This window comes from Octodon degus, unplaced genomic scaffold, assembly GCF_000260255.1.
Source record: "Octodon degus isolate 3935 unplaced genomic scaffold, OctDeg1.0 scaffold00191, whole genome shotgun sequence".
NCBI lineage: Eukaryota > Metazoa > Chordata > Mammalia > Rodentia > Octodontidae > Octodon > Octodon degus.
Genome location: NW_004524767.1, coordinates 351,824 through 370,477, shown reverse-complemented (window position 1 = coordinate 370,477; position 18,654 = coordinate 351,824). Strand labels below are relative to the sequence as shown.

Below are 18,654 nucleotides of genomic sequence, written 5' to 3'. Positions count from 1 at the left end.
CCCCATGACAGGGATCACAGAACTTCACTGACTACTGGCAAGATGCTAAACCACTGTGCTATATTCCCAACCTTTTCCAAGATTTATTGTTTAAGAAATATACTTCATAAAACTATACATGACAATTTATCTGATGGATCAAAGCAAGAAAAATATTTTGAGAGCCTCCACTATTCCAGATGCCATTAAGAACAGACAAGATTCTTGGAAGAAGGTCAAACTCAGCAGGATTTTGAAAGAAGCTGATGTCAACTGTCATGGATGACATGGAGAGGGTTCGAGCTCGGGAAACTGCAAATGTGAGCAATAGCAGAACTAGAATTAGAAGAGGAACATGAGTATGTGTACAACTGCTGCAATTGCAAGGGAACTTTCTGACAGGGAGTAAACGTACAGGCACCTATAGCTGGGATATTGGGTTGCAGCGCCCTCTAATGGGAGATTCAATGGAATCTGTTTGCAAAAGAAAGCCAGAGGAGCCTGGGAGACACACGAATAATTTAAAGAATTATTGGCCTTTAAACAAATGTATAAGGTGAGGGTACATGCCAAGAAATTATGCAAAAGATTTTACTTATATATAAACTGTTTGTGATTTGAGATGTAATTCAGTTTATAAGAACTAAACTCAAATTTCAAAAAGGCATTTGTGGAGAGTGAGAATAAATAATAAAATCTATATGGTATAAATATTTACCAAAGGAAACTAGACTCTATTTGTAAAGTAGATCATCCCCTAGCTCCCTTAAAAACAAGGTGAACACAAGCAGTGTGAATATCTTGCTGGTGGATTCACACAATGCTTTAGTTCCCTGACACTTTGACCTTATCCTCAAGTTACTATTACTATTTTCTGTTTTGCCCACTGGCCTAGGAGTGGAGTGCGGTTGGGGCCTAGAACGTCATGATGTGGCTCTTGGGTGTGATTTGCTATTGCTCGTCCTTGTGCTGCACTCTCATCACTCCTGACCTGCAAAGTTGAGACATATGCCCCTGAGCTTCAGGGCTTTCTATCAGCGGTTTTTGCACAGGCATTTTATACTGGTACAGACGGGGAATGGAGCCCAAAGTGAACAAATCACTGTGTAAATACAAGATGAGACAGGAAAGTTCTGTCCAGTCCATATAGAAAAGATCTAACTGGTATCACCAGGCATACAAAACTACTGTGGAGATGTCCTGGTAATCAGAGCCCAGAAAGGCAGTTACAGCTTTAAGTTTGAACCAGTTTTTGGCAATCCTGCAGCAGCTTTAAAAGAAAAAAGCTTCCTCTTCAATGTAATATTGCAAGTACTGAATCTGTCTCACAAAGATCCTTTCTAATGTTAATTGTAACTGATTAACATTGGTAATTAGGTTTAACTAGGGGATTGTCCACAGTCAGAGCTCAGTAAAACAAATAATAAATGGCTTCTTTAGCTTTCTTTTTTTGGTGGAACTGGGGATTGAACTCAGCCCCTTGGGCTTGCCAGGGAAGCACTTATTCCACTGAGCCATCTCTCTGGCCCCAAAGAATGCAAATGAAAATTGCTTTTTCCTTCTTTTTTTTTTTGGTGGTACTTGGAATTGAACTCAGGACCTTGTGCTTGCCAGGCAAGCACTAATTCTACTGAGCTATCTCCTCACCCCTCCTTTCTAATTGTCACAGAAATAATTTTGAAAGATAGAATTGTGCACCGGAGAGATAAACACAACCCCCTACTGAAGTAGGACAGACAATGAAACTGAGTCTGAAAACCCAGGGAAGGTGAACCCCTACTGCGAGGAGGAAGTCTTAAGTTTGGGTCTCTCTGCTTGAATTCTATCTCCCTAACACACATGCTGTTTGTTGGGTGAAACAGGCTTGGCAGACCACTTAACCCTACCAGTCTCCTTTTCTTCTCAGCTTGTATAAATATTATTTCATGGTTATCTTCCATTTATAACAAGTGCTACTAAGTTTTCTTTCTGGGAAGTAGTACAAATCTTTCATGTATGTAATTTTATTTCCACTTACAAACATAAGTAAGTGGAAATATAAACATTATGACAGCTCTGGAATATCTGAAATTTGAAATAAGAATTAAAGAAAGATTGTCTAAGAAGGCTAAAATTATCTTAGCTCTTCCTATGTGTGGTATCCAAAGGAATCAGGAGCCACATTACTATCAGACAAGGATTTCACAGTTCATATCATTAGAGACAAGTGACCGTATTTTAATGCAATGTCAGCAAAACCATCTAAGACTCAATGATGTTCAGATTTGATGGTGTTTAGGAGTCAGTGAAACATACCAGAAATACTTGTTTTCCTTTCTCCAGAACAAGTGTAATGAATGTCAAAGGCTGATGGTAATTTAGATTATGATCCTATATTGTTAATTTTGCTTCAATAATCTAGCACTGGCAGCTACTTTACAGAATACTGCACATTAAACTGCAGGCTGCTGACAACAAATCTATAGAAAGGGAATTTTAAAAGCCAGCTACATGATTCATTGTTTTTAAGAACTTGAGCATGCAAATCTTCAGAGGCTTTTACAGACAGATCCTCACCAAGTATCTTCTAGAAAGAGCATTTAGTCAGTTGTCTGATGTTAAATCATTTGTGATGCTGACATTTCAGATTACGTGCATGGCCCTATGATGAATAGCATTAGGAAAATTCATAAAGACTCAAATTATAATTTTCGAAATGCCTAATTTTGGTGTCAAAATTAAACTTTATCCATGAAAACCTAGCCATTAGTTCCCTGTTTCCGTGCAGAAAAACAATCCAAATCATATAATCTCGAGCTAGGTTTCCAATGGCTGCAAATCATCAAGGCTTTGCAGTTGGGGATTTTAAAAGTCCCACTTTCTGAAGATCTTTGACAAGGAAAGGCTTGGAGGCCAAGGTGATGCTGCTCCTCACAGGCGCCAACAGCTTGTGGGTCACATAGGCCACCATGAAGGTGCTTGTGCCCACTGCAACTTTCCACTGTACCAATGACTCTTTAAATTAGAGTTGAAGCAGGATTGTACACATGTCTATGCCACTTGAAACAGCCATGTAAAATGGGCCCAGGGCAATCAACAAGATTCTAATGTGCACACAGCAACAGCTCCACACTCTTGGAAAATCTGTTTTAGCTGCTATGACTTGTTTTGCTTCCTTGGGGTGCTTCCGGCCCTGCTACAGCCAGGTGTCTGGGCCAGGCTGGAACTGGGCTAGGGCCAAGGCCAGTGGGTCACAGGGATCAGCAGCACCAAGAGCCAGGTGGTGTGGGGACTGAGCCAGGCACCCACCCTGCCGGTGGGGCCCAGCAGTGCCAGCAGCCTGGCCATGGTGTGTGACGAGGTCCTGCTGCCCACCACGAGCGCTGTTTTTTTGTTTGTATGTTTTGTTTTGTTCGGTTTTAAATTTTGACCATTGTTATTAGTTTGTTGTACATTTGACTTGAGTTATATAACAATATTACTACCTGCAATTTTATTTTACTCTTTCAGGAGCATCTCCATACATTGCTTATGTCTTTCCTTTCTACATTTTATAAAAATCTTGAAGATCATCTTATACTAACTAGTACAAATGAGCTTTCCCTTCCTTGTACTGACTGTAGACTGTTCCTTTGCCTAGATGTCCTTTGGTATCTTTGATTTGCAACCCACAAAAAGGTAGGTTTCATTTTCTTCCAAGCTATACTGCTGCCACACACATTCTAATACATGTGCCATTTGATACACAGGTCATTAACTCTACAAAATAATTTCATAATGAATCGAAGGCTTTTGCATTAATCACTGTGTTGTATAACTGAAGCAATTCATGCTCTTAGTCGGGAAGAGAAGATATTTTCTCTTTACCTAAATCTTTATGTCAAAACAAAACAGACCAAAATAAATGTGGCTTTCCTTCTTGTTCTGCAGTGAATGTAGGCATCACATAGCTTTGTTTCCCATCTCTTATTGTTGAAGTTGAGCATACTTAGTTCCATCTTAGGGCAACCCACTGGGACCCTTCTGTCTCTCAGGAGCTACTCCTGTTCCCCATTCCTTTTCTCCAATAAATTTACCTACTCTTAAAAAAAATTCATCTTAGATATTTGCCCAGTGTTTTCAAGGGTGTTGGTTTTTAATCTCAGTGATTTAAACATTGTTAGAAATTATTTTACCATTTTTTGTCATAAAATATATTCCCTGTATTGCCATTTTTTTTTACTTTGCTAATGTTTTTCTATGGAAAATGTGTATTTATATAGTTAACGATATCAATTGTTTTGAAATGTGTGTCTGGTATGTCACTCTGGGAAAGGGCCTCCATCCCAGATTTTATTTGAATGCTCTTCCATCTCATTTACTTTCTGTAGACATGTTTCATGTCTACATTTTTATTTAATTGACATTTTTTGTATAATGTGAACTTTAATAAGAACTTTAATTTTTTTCAGTTTTGTTGATTATTTTATAACACATGAACTTTATTAGGTATTCCATTCCTGTATAACGCTGTGAAAGTATTCAGACTTCGAAGTTTACTTTATTCCTGTTTCATTATCCAGGGGCTAGCATCACTGTGCTGTATTTTATACTGTTTAGTAACTTGTGTTGTCTCTCATTTACCTATTTCAGTTCAGAGTTTCATTGTCTTTATTGCTTGGGAATTTGCCATATGGACAATATAAAACTACTTCCAAAGAAAAATATTTTGGAGCACAAGCTAAATACCCAAAGAGAACTGCTTGAGGAACATTTACAAAGAAATCTGAGGAGATAAATGCAGAGATACAATGATTATAAAAAGAGTTTGAAAAAGCTAAGAAACTCAAGTCCTCTTTGGGTGTATGCCTCATTGATGGGATTGGCAATTTGCTAATTCCAGAATTTCTAGGTGTTACTAAGCTGTTTGGTGCAAGGTTTAAAATTTTTGAGTTAAAAAACAAAATAGGCTAAAAACTTCTCTTAGCAAACTACAAGTAGGCTTTTTTGCTTTTCTGAGGCTCAGTTTTAAATACTATGTCATGTTAGTTTCAATTTATTTGAAGCTATATGAATATAGTTTAGCAGTGTATTATTTGAATTATGTTTGATGTAGCGTATGTTGATGTAGGAAACATCAACATATTTATTTATGTAAATTTAAAAAATTGTGATCTTCAGTAATTATGTCTTAAGATAAGTTTTACTGACTTCCAAATAATTATACTGTGCAGTTTTTATTGATATTACACATTTATTCTTGCATTATATTGTCAGATCTACTCATTATTTAAATTAATCCAATTAAATATTAAGTTTATCTTGTATGCTGCAGCAGGCTCTGATACATACCTTTTATTTTTAACTTAATAAATTGAAACTTAAGTAGGCCTCACAGTTCTGTTAGGTTGAGTAGATGATAAATGTTTCCCAAACCTCCTGTCTGGGAGTGCTGTGGAGAAAGTCACAACTACCCACCCTGAATACTCTGCAAGTACTGCAGGCTATGTGGACACAGCTCTTGAAAGCGCCACACACTGCAAACAGCTCAGAGACACCAACTGACCTGGACCTCATTAAGGATTTTCACCCTTAATTTTCACCCATGAGAACGAAACTCAATTACTTCACAGGATTTCTCCAGCTATACTCAGGGGCAATTAGGAACCATTGAAGACTGGAGAAGGAGGCTGCAAGAAGTGACCCTCTTCCTTCTCCCAGTAGTGCCTCTAATAAGCAATGAATTTTGGTTCCTGGGCTCCAGAAAGGACTCAAGCCCACTTTCTGTGGACAGGGTTACCAGACACTCCTCGTGGTCTCCACCAGGCTGGCAGTCTGGTGGATGCCCAGAATATGTTCACTGATTGTATCCAATGATTTTTGATTTACAAAAATGTAAATACTTTAAAGAAAATCTTTTGTCACCATTCTCACAATGGAAAAGTATGACAGACTGGAATCTTTTCTTTTTCTTTTTTCTTTTCTTTTCTTTTTTTTTGACAGGGTCTTGTTTTTTTTTTTTTTTTTTTTTTTTTGTACTGGGAATTGAACTCAGGATCTCACACTTTCCAGGCAGGCATTTATGCCACTGACCTATATCCCCAGTCCTAACTCTAGAAAATAAAAAGTTTACCATCATATCACCAGGACTCTGTTAAAAATAAACTCTGTTGTCCTGTATCCTTTTTTCAGTCTTTTTTTTGTTTATATTTCATATAGTACAGCCCAACTATATAGCGATTATATATAAAATTTTTCTCTTAGTTTTATGACATAAAAATCTGTGTAATTAACAATTGCTCGGATCATTGTACTTTAGCTTTCTTTTTCCTTTTCTACTCGCCTTAAGAACAATGCTAAGTCGACCATAATGGAACATTTCATCACTGTGCCATAGACACCTCTCGCCTATCAGGGGTCTTCAGACTCCATTTCCATGACTTCGTGATCTGGAAATGCTTAATAAATCTGTTTCTTCCACATTTTTTATTATTATTATTATTATTATTATTATCAGAGCCCTTGTTTGCTGTTTAGTTGCTTCATTTTGAAATCATAGAAATCAGTGCCAGGAGTTTACTTTAAGGAAATACGTTAGGCCAGCGAAATGTGTGGCTCTCAAAATATCCCACATTTCCCAGACCTCTAGATTAGGAGAGACCACTGAGTGAGTCCTCGCAAACTCCAGAGGGCAGTGTGAGGGCTGCTGCCTATTCTGTGAGCAGCTCAACCTGCCCAAAGCTTTTTCTTTATCAGTCATATAGACTTTGAAGGCCAGGAGTTCCCCAGGCAGAGCCAGGAGAGGAAGATCACCTGGACTGCCACCCCAGCAGCTTTGCAGAGCCATCTTCCTGGAAGCAGCCTTCAGTGATGACACATTAATAAACTATCTCTGGGAGGCAAATAGGAGAAGACAGGGAGAAAGACAAGGTGGAGGTAGAGCATGGGTTCCCAGTGAGCAACCTAACTATCGTGGAAGCTGCATCCAAAGTTTACAAACAAAACCAAGTTCAGTAGAAGCTTGGCGGTCACTAGTGTCAGCCCCCAGAATCTCTACCCCACCCAAAAATGAGCCCCCTTCTAGATGAACAGGCATCCAACCTTTGATTCCTTCTTGGCACTCTTGGGGAAAGAGATATTTATTGTTGTTGAATTTATTTTTTCTCTATGTTAGGTCAAAGAAGTTTTGTTAAATTACTCCAAAAAAAGGAAAGTTACACATTATCATGACAAAATTGGTTGCTTAGTATACCAAACTAGTTAATCTGTGTTGTTTTAACAATATGCATTTCTTTTGAGTAAGTCCTTGACAAGACTTGGTTTTCTATAGTGCAGCCTACATTTTAAAAAATAATTTATTACTTTGTCTATTATTAATATTTATGATAAGTGAAAGTCAAGAAAAATAGCTGTTTAGAAATTCCTAAGTATTCTCCATGTTCTTCACAAATCACTTACAGCTCCCAGTCAAGGTAACATCAACTGGGTGATTCTTCTGATTTCATTCATGCTTCTCAGAACCCTTGATGTATCCCTCCTTTCTGTTTAACATTTAATTAACATGATAAGTTCTTTATAAAAGCAATGATATTTGACTATTGTTGGTTTAGTACACATTATGTGGCCAAAACAGAAAATCACAGAGTAAATCATAAATGGTAGACATTCATTTCTTATTGTTCTGAAGGCGGAAACTCTAAGATCAAAATGTTCGGAGTTTTGGCGTTCAGTCAGGGTAGTCTACATTTCCAAGATGGAACTTTGAAGCCCTCTCTTCATCAGGGGAGAAGCACTATTCTTAACATGGCAAAATAGCAGAAAAACTGAGAGAGGGATGGGGTGGGGGCAGGAAGGAAGGAACAGAAAGTGAGAATAAACAGAAAGGAGCCTAACTCACCTTGTATAGAGATGACCTGGACAATAACAGCATTAATACATTCATGAGGACAAAGCCCTCAGGGCTCCATCACTTCTTAAATATCCTATCTCCAAATACCATCCTAATGGCAATCAAACTTCTTTGTGAGTTTTGGAAGCATAAACATTCACAATAATTATACTTAAAGCTAATTTCAGAAATTACTCTTAGAAGTTGTTTTATTTTAGAGGACCTTTCAAAACTAACAATAACAATGAAATTTTACAAAAGGACTACATAAAAGATCAATTTTCTCTGGCATAGAAAATCATTTGAGTGCAATCATGTTGAATGGGATCTATTAATGAAACTCAAGCCTCCTTGATATGGTGAAGAGAATTCTTGCATATTCTCTGGGTAAGTATGGTAGATACACACACACATACACACACACACACACACTCTCTCTCTCTCTCTCTCTCTCTCTCTCTCTCTCTCTCTCTCTCTCTCTGCTACCTATCCAAGGAAGCTGAAGACAAGAAAAAGCAACATTTGCATATTCTTAAGAAAATAAATAAAAATAAACAGGAAAAAGGAAACTGTCATTGAACAAAGATAGTTTGCCTGTTAACCTGTTTTAATTAGAATGTGCTACACACTTTCATTCTCTATAATTAGTCTTTCAAAACGTATGACAAATAGGGAATTTCCACTAAATACTGTACCAATACTAAAGACTTGTTGTACTTGATCCCTTGTAAGTTTGAAATGTATTGTTTTGTTTACTTTTGCTGTGAAATTGTTTCACAATGTTTGCAACAATTGATGAAAGTAGCAGTGCAAATAAGAGATGGGAATTCAACACCTGCATCTAGACTAGGTTCATGTCACAGTCCTATAGCTGTGACATGAAAGCAGACACCACATGCTGTGCCTCAACATGCATAATTCCAGTCTCTCATGGCACTCTGTGCTAATTTGCCATGGGCAAAAAATACACCTTCATAACACTCCAGAGTCATAATAACAGATACTATGAGCTTTGTGCTGTGATGAGATAACCACCAGAGGAGTTAATGGAATAGCATTACATACAGTATGGTATTATAAAATTTAGCTTTGGTGGGAATATGTTCTTGGCTTAAGCCTTTCTGGACCCAAAACAGTAAGATTTCTTATTCTGTCTTATAGGGTCTGCCTAAAATAAAAACTCACAAACATTTTCTGAGGTCCCCCATTCTTTCTAGGAGCCAGTACACCCACTAATTAGAAAAGCATGGTAAATGAGGACTAGAAGTCACAGCGACAATGCCCTGTGCTGCTTTTATAAGACTTTTCTCCCTTAGACACCAGTCTTAGAGGCGATCCAGTTGCGGTAGGCCGTCACTCTTGTGTAGATGCCTGGCTTATTGACTTTGCCACATTCGTCTCCCCAGCTCACGATGCCAACAAGGTACCAAATATTTCGAGAATTGGGATAAACTAGGGGTCCTCCAGAGTCACCCTAAATAACACAAAGAACATTGATCATTATAACAATTCCCTTTCAGATATTTTAGGTTGGTTTTGGTGCTTAATAGAGACAGTGGAAAGGTAAATATTCCTTACTTCAACTGTTACTGACCAAGATGCATTCCCTGGCTCTCCCATGTGCAACTGAACATGAAGGTGTGATCTAAGAAATTATATACTTTAGTTCTACAAGAAAGACTTGGGAAATATAATATGAGCATGCTTAAAATTCAGGGTCTCAGGTCTAAGAAAAGTATCTAGAACCACTCTACATGAAGAGGACAGGAAGGTAGGGAGAAGTTGCGAATAGGCTGAAAGTGGCTCAGACCTTTCTGAGGCTGATTTTTGTTGGAATGATGGAAAGAAGACAAATTCTGATCCTGGGTTCCAGAGAAATGTACACAATACTGACACCTACTAGGGTATGACCACATGGGACATACTTTGAATTCCTCTGCCTCAGTTTCCTCATCTGAGAAATGAGAATAACTGTAATCCTTATGTGTTAAGTTATGATAAGGGGGAGGGGCAGGAAAAATAGCTCAGTAGAATAAGTGCTTCCCTGGCAAGCACAAGGTCCTGAGTTCAATCCCCAGTACCACAAATAAAAAAAAGGTTGTGATAAGGGCAGAAAAAATTATTATTTGTAAAGAAATTAGGACAGTGCTTAAATCAGAGTTAGCTTAAATCAGAAGTAGTTGTTAAGTATAAATGCATATTACTGCATATTACAAATAAAGAAGAATTTTTTAGGGCCAAAACCAAGCCAGTCACTGAAAAAACTGTCAAAGAACATGTCATCTGAAGCATATCATTGTTTTCAAAGTGATGACTTTCTTAAAATAAGAGCAGTTATTTATACACTATGTGGTCAATATGAATAGCATCAAGAATTACCTGACAGGCATCGATATTTCCTTCCATGTAGCCAGCACATATCATTGTGTCTTGTATCATGCCATCATATGCTTCTTCAGCATTACATGTGTTTGTGTCTATAATTTTTACAAGTGCCTTCTGAAGTAACGCTGGGAATTTACCTAGAAGAAGCAAACCCCACTTTGAGTCAGGGCAGGCCTCCTCTGCACATAAGATCCCTGTGCAACTGATTCTACTTAATCATTTAATTTTGAATGAAAAGATCTGCTCTATCCCTTCACACTAATATATGAAAACATTTTTTTGAAACTGTGAAAATATAATTTGAAACATTTTTTAAATATTCCCTTTCAAAGTCCTTATCAAACCTGAAACAGAGAGATAAGAAAAGACTTGGAAAGAATAAACCACTATTCCTCCTCAGGCATGACTGAATGTAAGTTCAGTTTTCTAAGGTTTGGATATCATTTTCCTAAACTAAAAAGAAACTCCCAGCAGCAGTCTAAACAATCTGCTTCTTGTAAAACATGATGCTGAGGATGAGGAACCCTGTGGGAAGATGGCAGGATTTCTCAGAGTAACACTGGCCCAAGAGAGGAGTGTAGGAAGTGCTCTGGCAGAAGAGGACAGACAGTCAAGGGAAGGGCCAGGCCAACAAGGGCTCTGAAAATTCAGAGAAAGACACAATGGCCAAGGCCAGGGAATTAGATGCTCAGTAAACAAAGACATCATTAGATTGGTGGGATTCTCATGCCCAGCAATGAGATACTTCTACCTCTCTAAAGAATACCTTTGCTCTGTTTCAAGTTATAATCAGTGGTGCTTGCACAAGCATGCAGGCTACCTACCCTAAGTTCCTAAAGGCCCACTCTATGTCACTCTCCTGTGTTTAACCCCATAGTTGTTCTAAAGTTGACTGAAATGTACTCAAGTTTGTATATAAAAACTCTTAGATGAGGAGTCCCTTGGCAACCATTTGTCCCAGGCAGGTTCACATGCCTGGGGGGCTTTAGCTGCACAATAGATGCTGCTTTCTGCTTTACCCTACAGTGAGTACATTTGTTCAGTCCTCTTTTACTCCACTTTTATGGTAAGTTGTTCTGGGTGAGAGAAAAACAACACCCACACGCTAACATCATTTGGCATTCAAAGTGGGGCTTGGGGAATCAGTTCTCTCTGTACTCTCTGCCTTGTAATTATTTCTAGGCTGATAGAAGAGTTCACCACCTGGACAATAATGAAACCTTTGGACCAGAACCTTCTTGATTAGTTTCTGCTAGTAAGGGAGGTTCTACAGGCACACTGGTCTCCTAGGAATGTTCCAAACCAAGGCAATCAGCAATCTTAACTCCATGTGCAACACTCCTTAAGAAATCACCTGGCTACTCCATAGGCAGAGACAAAGAATGCCCTGGACTTTGCAGTGCCTTTCTAACTTTTCCTGTTGCTTCTGAATTTCATGAAGTGCATTAGGTTTTCACAGGACTTACCATTATAGGAAAATGCTCCCCATCCTGTAACAACAACTCCTTCCCCAGGCAGAAATATCTGTGTGGCTTCAGGAAGGCAAACTCGATGCACATCATTTTTGAATACAACTTTTTCAGTGAGCCGTATAATTGCAATATCATCGTGATGTTCACCTTTGACATAGCCTTCATGAATAATTATTTGTTGAACATCATGTTGCATATAAGGAGGAGTTACTTCTGTGCCAAAGCTAACAGCAAAAACTTTTGGATTATTTGTCCTAAAGAAACAAAAATTCTGTGTTTTTTACTTATTTCAAGATAGCAAAATACTGCATTCTAGAGCAAATAGAAAAAAGTTCTGCATCTACTATGTGCTTTTCATGACTTTAATATTTTGTTTCTCTGTATTCCATTACAATGATGCGATATGACTCTTTAATTCATTTGAAATATCTTGTTTGAGTCCCATACCATCTACTAGGTAAGGCAATAGGGGTGTGAAAACAAAAATAAATATCACATACCTTCAAGAAGCTACATCTAAATAAAGATGGGCATAAATACTGGGGGTCATAACAATTGTTTGGATGCTTGTATATGTAATTAGTGGGGAGGAACAGGAGGAATTACATCAGTATGTTTATGGGCAAGAAAGATTTCTGAGGGAAAATAGCATTGAAGGCAGGACTAAGTCCTGTTTGCCTGAGGTAGAGAAGACATGTAGAGAGAGAGAAGAGAGAGAAATAGGATGCTGTATTTTAACAACTGCAAATACTTTAGGGTCTGTAGTATAAAATGATAAGAGCTAAGAATCAGTTAAGAAAAAATTTAGCATTAAAACAGAGAGACTTCCTGTTTGTACTGGGAAGGTAGGAAAGGCTTAAATAGGCAGTTCAGTCTGTCTTCCAAACCAGGTGTGTGTAGGGGAAACAAGCAGGTAAAAGTGGAGTATCCCAGGGGTTCCTGGTCTCTCTAGCACTCTGCAATGAGATGAACTTACTTCGTGAAGCAGTGAGCCGCAGTCAGCAGGAAAAGTTCGCTGATTAACACTGCCCCACAGTAGTGTTTGCCATTCATCTTGAGACTGGCTTGCCACGGCCACTCTCCCTCCTGGGCGGTGGAGCCTCCCTTGATTCTGTCATAGGTAGCGGACATCCTTGCTCGCCTCCCACAGCCTGGTGAAAGGGCCAGTTTTGTTCCATTGGGAATACAGATAATGTTCATTATGTATGTTATTTTTATTGCTATAATATTTATTTTATTATGTGATTACTGGAAATGGAACTCAAAGCTTTTTCACTGAATTACATCCCCAGACCTTTTAGAAAAGTTTTTATTTTGAAACAGGAGTACCTTAAATCACTGAATTGCTCCAGTAGAATCTGAATTTAGGGTTCCTCTGCTTCAGCTTTCCACAATGCTGAGATTACAGGTGTGCACCACCAACATACTCAGCTCAAGAAAATACTCACTCAATTAGAAAGTAAACAGCAAGCTGAGTTGTCCTTCTATGGTTAAATGTGACAACATCATGACTTATAGGAATGGAATGGAATTGTGTCAGTAGCATCCGCTGGGTTGTCTCTACGTAGCATAAGATCCCTGAGGTACTTCAGGATTTGGACAGTGTGTAAGTTGTGGACAAAGGCAAAGTCCTGAAACCCATTGGCTCTGTGGCCAGATTGCTTGAGCCTGAATTTTGACCCTGATATTTGTTTACAAATTGGCTGAACATAGGCAATTATTTCACCTTTTGTACTTGCTTTACTCATTTTTAAAGTGAGATTATAGTCATGTCTATCTCTCATGTTGTTAAGGAGTTTGAGTGGATTATCCTACAAAAAGCACTTAAAACTGTCTCGTGAAAAGTAATAGTCTCAAATTTCGTTTAAAAAGTATGCAACTTACGGCTGTTGATAATTTTTTCAGCAGCAGTTTTACTGATTTCTGAAATAGAACAAAAATCCACAGTAAATTTCATACCTAATTCATTGTAGGGCAATGAAGAAAGATGGTATGGCCAGCAGAACAGAGAAAGAGTGTTGCAAAAGCATTTTTAATTTCAGGATAAAGAGTGTGTAGAAAAGAAAAATTGATTTACTGGCATTTAACTTTACTACAGGTGTATGTGTGATGTGGAAGCACCATCTTCAAGGTTCTATGGGAGAGATCTTTCTTATTTAAATGGATTGTATTCTACATTGTCTAAAATGGAAAAATGTGATTTGCTCCCCTTAGAAGAAGGAAAGTCCCCACAAATGACCTGATTCCTTTCAGTATATAAAAATAACTTCTAAGAAATGACCTATCTTATGATGGCAGATCTATATAGTCATGTTTTCTGAAAGCTACAAGATATTAAGAAAAGAAAACTAAAACAGAATTGCTTATATGCATTGTTTCAAATACTTATGTCTACTTTAGAATGAGAAGCAGTTGAAGGCATAGTTATTGTGACTTGAATTGGGTTTTAAATAATGAATAATATAAATATCTGCTCTGCTGTGAAATGACATTCATGTTAAAATGTGACGAACACAGATTTGTGCCTGGTGTTTGTGCTGGGCTGTGTTGCAGCAGCCCTCACCTCTGGGGCAGAAGCTTACCCATGAGCTTAAGAGAAGTGGCATCTGTGGTCAAGGACCCTGACTGGTTCTTCAGCATCTGGCGTAAGATGCTCTCAATTCTTCTTCTTGTGTTTTCCTTCCTTGCTCTGGAGTCCTTGAAAACCAGCCATATGTGAGCTGTCACACTGTTGCCATCAGGACTGGAAACAACATAAAGATTCTATGTACTTCTAAAACTAGTGTTTCCTTCTTTCATCTCCTGGTCTTTCATGTTTGTTATCTTCTGCTCACCTGGGCCCACTGCATAAGAGAGCAGAGGATACTAAACCTTTCTGGGAAGCACTCAGCTCATATAAGTTTGATTTTTGTAGCAGCACATTCAAGAATGAAAAACTCAGTCCTGTAGCCTCTCCATTCCCACACCTGATCTACTCCACCTAAGAAGACCTGAAGTTTTTTGTGTGAGAAAACGAAACAGAGCAGATGTCCAAGGACTACAGTCACCTCTGAGAGGTGCCTGGAACTTTTAACTTTAGTTTTCCATCTATGTCCAACATTAAATTTATCCCTAAGATTAATTATAGTTGAAACCATAATCTATTCTACAATTTCAAGAGTACTGTTAAGTCCAAGAATGCGAAGAAGGGCTGGTCTTGGTGACATTTAGAATAGCAGAACTATAATCACCTTCATGAAAATGTGTTGATCTGTAAATATTTCACACATTAGATTTTTGGTTCTGAGTATGGCTATATAGAAGGCATGGCACGTGTTATCATTACATCTTACAGAATAGAAGCACAGGCCCATACAGCCACTCATCCAAGACTCTAGTGTTACTAGTATGGCTAAAGCTGGGTTTACACTGTCTAATTTCTTTTTTTGGGGGGATCCCTCTTCCATTCTTTACTATTCCAAACCCACATGAAGGGAAGATAGTACGGATAATTTTCTTCTTGTAAATCTCTCTCCCCAGTTGGAGAATGGATGTTTTTAATGCTGACTAGAAAGTTTCCTTGGTATCAAAACTTAGGTAAGGATATGATGTCAATACTGTATCTAAAAAGACTCTTAGGGACAGCTCCACTAGGGTTTAACTGACTTGAAAGTAGAAAGACAGGAGAAAACAGGACTCAGTTTATGCTAAGGACAAACAAAAATATTAGAGTCTCAGATATTTATCTAAGAGACTTAGGTTTTCTGAACAAAAACACTTAGGTAACTAGAAGATTAAGTCACCTGTAATTCGAAGATCAATACATTCTCAATAAATGTAATGAACTCAATAATATAGGCCTAATTTCTGCTTTGAATTTACTGGACAATAATCCAACATTTATGATAGTGTTGGATGTTTGTAAATTATTGTCTAGTGAATATAAGCTTTCAATAGACATTTTTAACAAAGAAACTTGAAGTCTAACAATATATTTGATGGTTTGGCCTCTTCTTCTGTTGTTGAGTGTTAGTTACTTACACCAGTGTGATGACTTGGGAATTAATATATTTTCTGTAAATGTCAGAGCTTTCAAATGCATCAACCATCTGTTAAAGGAAAACACAGAGTCAAACATCAAATTGTACTATATTTATATTTTGAATAATCAGCAATCAAAGTAGGAGAATACTAACTTACCTTAGTTTCAAGGATTTTACTGAGGTAGTTATTTTCCTGGGATGTCTCCCTTTCATAATTTTTATTATATGGAATATTTAGCACTTCAAAGCTTCCTTGATAGTAGTGAGTTCTATTTTCTGTGAAATAAAGAGATAATCCAAGAATTTAAGTATATGGACTTCAAATCTAAATATAGATTGCATATTAATATCAACTGATAGGTATGCTCAATAGATATTCACAAACCCATATAAATCTTTCTGGTACAGTTGATTATATAACACAATTATTGTGGAGAGCGGTTGTAGCACTGTTATTGTGATAGATATGTGCACACAGACATACACACACACACACACACACACACACACACACACACATCAAACAAAAATCATGAATAAGAGTAAGATCATGATTGAAACAGAAAAGAATATATTCTACAAGATAACAATTTACACTAGTCAATTAACTGATTATGAATTAAAATAGCTACCATTATTTACCTTAATATAGTAACCATATGAAGATACTTTAGAAAGACAAAATGAAGTATGTATTTTCAAGTGAAATATAAATTAACTTGCTGAATTTAGTATGGTTGTTAAAAAGAGCCAAGAGTCAAAATTCAATCTGTGTTTACACCAAATTCCACAGCATTAAATTTTTTTCCTAAAATTCAGAGATACTAACCTACATCTCTGATATGTGATGTATTTCACATGTAACAATCAAAAATCTGCTAAGTGCTGTGTACTAGTACAATAAAAACTAAGTAAATGTTTCTTTCCAAGATAGCAAACCTTGAGTATCATCTTGTGGAAGAGGCAGGGTCACTGCAGATGAAATCAACACATGAAGATTAATAGGGACATGAGTCAGTGATCGAACTTGAGTTTTCACCTGCAACTTGCATGTGGATTAGGGCAAGAGGAAAAGCATAGGGAAAACAAAATATCTAAACAAGTAAACTACAGAGTGATAAGTGCCCAAGAGCAGAGGTAGCCTGGAGGACAGGCGGAAGTGCCTTCCTGGGGAGGGGCCTATGAGAGACAAATGAGTATTTGCTGGGCATGAGCTGAAGTATGGAGGTGAAAATCTGTGTGGGGGCCAGGGTAAAAGGTGGGGGTAGTTCCTAGCCTGGTGTTATTTCTAGTGTTAGTACATAAATGTTCACTAGTTTACAGTGCTAAAAATGATGGAAAAGAAGTTCAGAAGTCTCAAAATGCAGAGAATGGATTGATTATATGTGATTTATAAATAAATATTGTTGATTGCAGTTAGCCAATCAATGGATCATTTATTTTTCACTACAGAGACCAAACTTTACAATTGTAGTTTATGACATTTGTGATTTTTTTTTTTTTTTTTGTACTGGGACTTGAGGTCACAGCCTCACTCTTGCCAGGCAGGCATGATGTTGCTAAGCTGTATTCCCAGCCCAGTTTATCAAGCTGTAACACCATAAGCAATAAAAAAAGAGAAGAATTTAAAACTCCTCAGCCTCTTTTACATAACTAAATGCTATGTTAGCTTATCATTTCTTGATTACTTACCATTTGTTTCTGAAAAGGAAACTTGATGCATTCACATAAATTTTTTTCCTAAGAATCTCTAGATGTAATATCAGGATTTAAGCATAACTTAATATGAAACTTGTATTTAAGGTTGATAGATTAAGAACCTTTCTTTCGACATTCTCCTATTCCTAAACCCATGAAAAGAAGAAAAGACAAAAATAACAGGCTTAATTGCAAGGAAACTAAAGAAAACAACCACACCTCTAAACCAAAAATTATGATACAAACATGCCCCACAAACTATGAAATATATACTAAAATTAGAAATTATATAGATTGAAGTTATATTCCATAAGTGGAGCTAGATGCAGATTTTTCTAAAAGTTCTACAAAATTAAAATAATGACACTGCAGGTTCTAAAGGAACAACTAAGAAATATTGACATAAAGACCTATTTTCATGAGGCAGAATGCTAGAAATAAAACTATATTAATGTGTTTTTTTTTATTGTGCATGACACAGTCTTCCAGCTAAGGCAACCAACTGGGGTTAAAAAGTTGGGGGAGGGGAGAAATCATTAGATCCTGCAAATTAGAGCACTTTCTCCTATGCATTAACAATCGAAGATAAACACCTAAGTTCAAAACCAAAATTGAGGATGTGATAAAAGACTTGTTGGGACAACAGATTATGCACAAGCAACAAAGCTCTCCACATCTATGGCCCACCCTGAGACCTACTTCCCAAAGGATTTCTTAAAATCCTGTGTCCCAAATCACAGAAGGTGACTCACCATTAAAGGTTTCAGTAGGGAGCTTGTACACAGATGTTACAGTTAACAAGCGGAAAGGACATAAAAACAAGAAGCATTATCAGTGGAACAAAGAATGAGTTTTAACAAGTCACCAAGATCTTAAGGATATTGTAAAAAAAAGAACTCACCAAAGTTCAGCTAAGAAAAAAGTAAACTGCACAATTCACTAAAGAAATGGGAGTCGAAGGCAAAAGCCACTTTGGAAATGAAATATATAGATTAAAAATCATGTGACATGCTGGGCAGTCTTGAGCAAAACAAATAGAATGAAATAGAAAAGGAAAATTTAAGTTATTACTAAGGGATGGATGATACTGATGACTCTGAAAAAAACAACTGAATAAATTTGAACACACAGCTTCGAAATAGCCCATTGGGTTTTGTGAAAAATTTAAGGATCAAACACATTAGGACAAACTTGGGTTGGTAAATGTATAGGATAAAAGAGCTTATTATTATTTAGGTAGAAAAAAATGACA

The 18,654-nt window shown here is 37.3% G+C and overlaps 1 protein-coding gene and 1 pseudogene across 1 annotated transcript in view; both read right to left on the bottom strand.

The window, feature by feature from the left end:
* Positions 1–2,800: 2,800 nt before the first annotated feature.
* On the bottom strand, positions 2,801–3,306 carry LOC111813481 (annotated as a pseudogene).
* A 5,002-nt stretch (positions 3,307–8,308) lies between these two features.
* Tmprss11b (transmembrane serine protease 11B) overlaps positions 8,309–18,654 on the bottom strand; it is a 20,177-nt gene continuing 9,831 nt past the window's right edge. Inside the window, exons 3-10 of the mRNA XM_004644078.2 lie at positions 15,862–15,980; positions 15,703–15,770; positions 14,265–14,425; positions 13,567–13,605; positions 12,659–12,833; positions 11,677–11,936; positions 10,205–10,347; positions 8,309–9,299 (exon numbers count right to left, since the gene is read on the bottom strand). Coding sequence (XP_004644135.1) covers positions 9,138–9,299; positions 10,205–10,347; positions 11,677–11,936; positions 12,659–12,833; positions 13,567–13,605; positions 14,265–14,425; positions 15,703–15,770; positions 15,862–15,980 — 1,127 coding nt within the window. The 3' untranslated portion in view covers positions 8,309–9,137. The remainder of the gene's footprint in view (positions 9,300–10,204; positions 10,348–11,676; positions 11,937–12,658; positions 12,834–13,566; positions 13,606–14,264; positions 14,426–15,702; positions 15,771–15,861; positions 15,981–18,654) is intronic.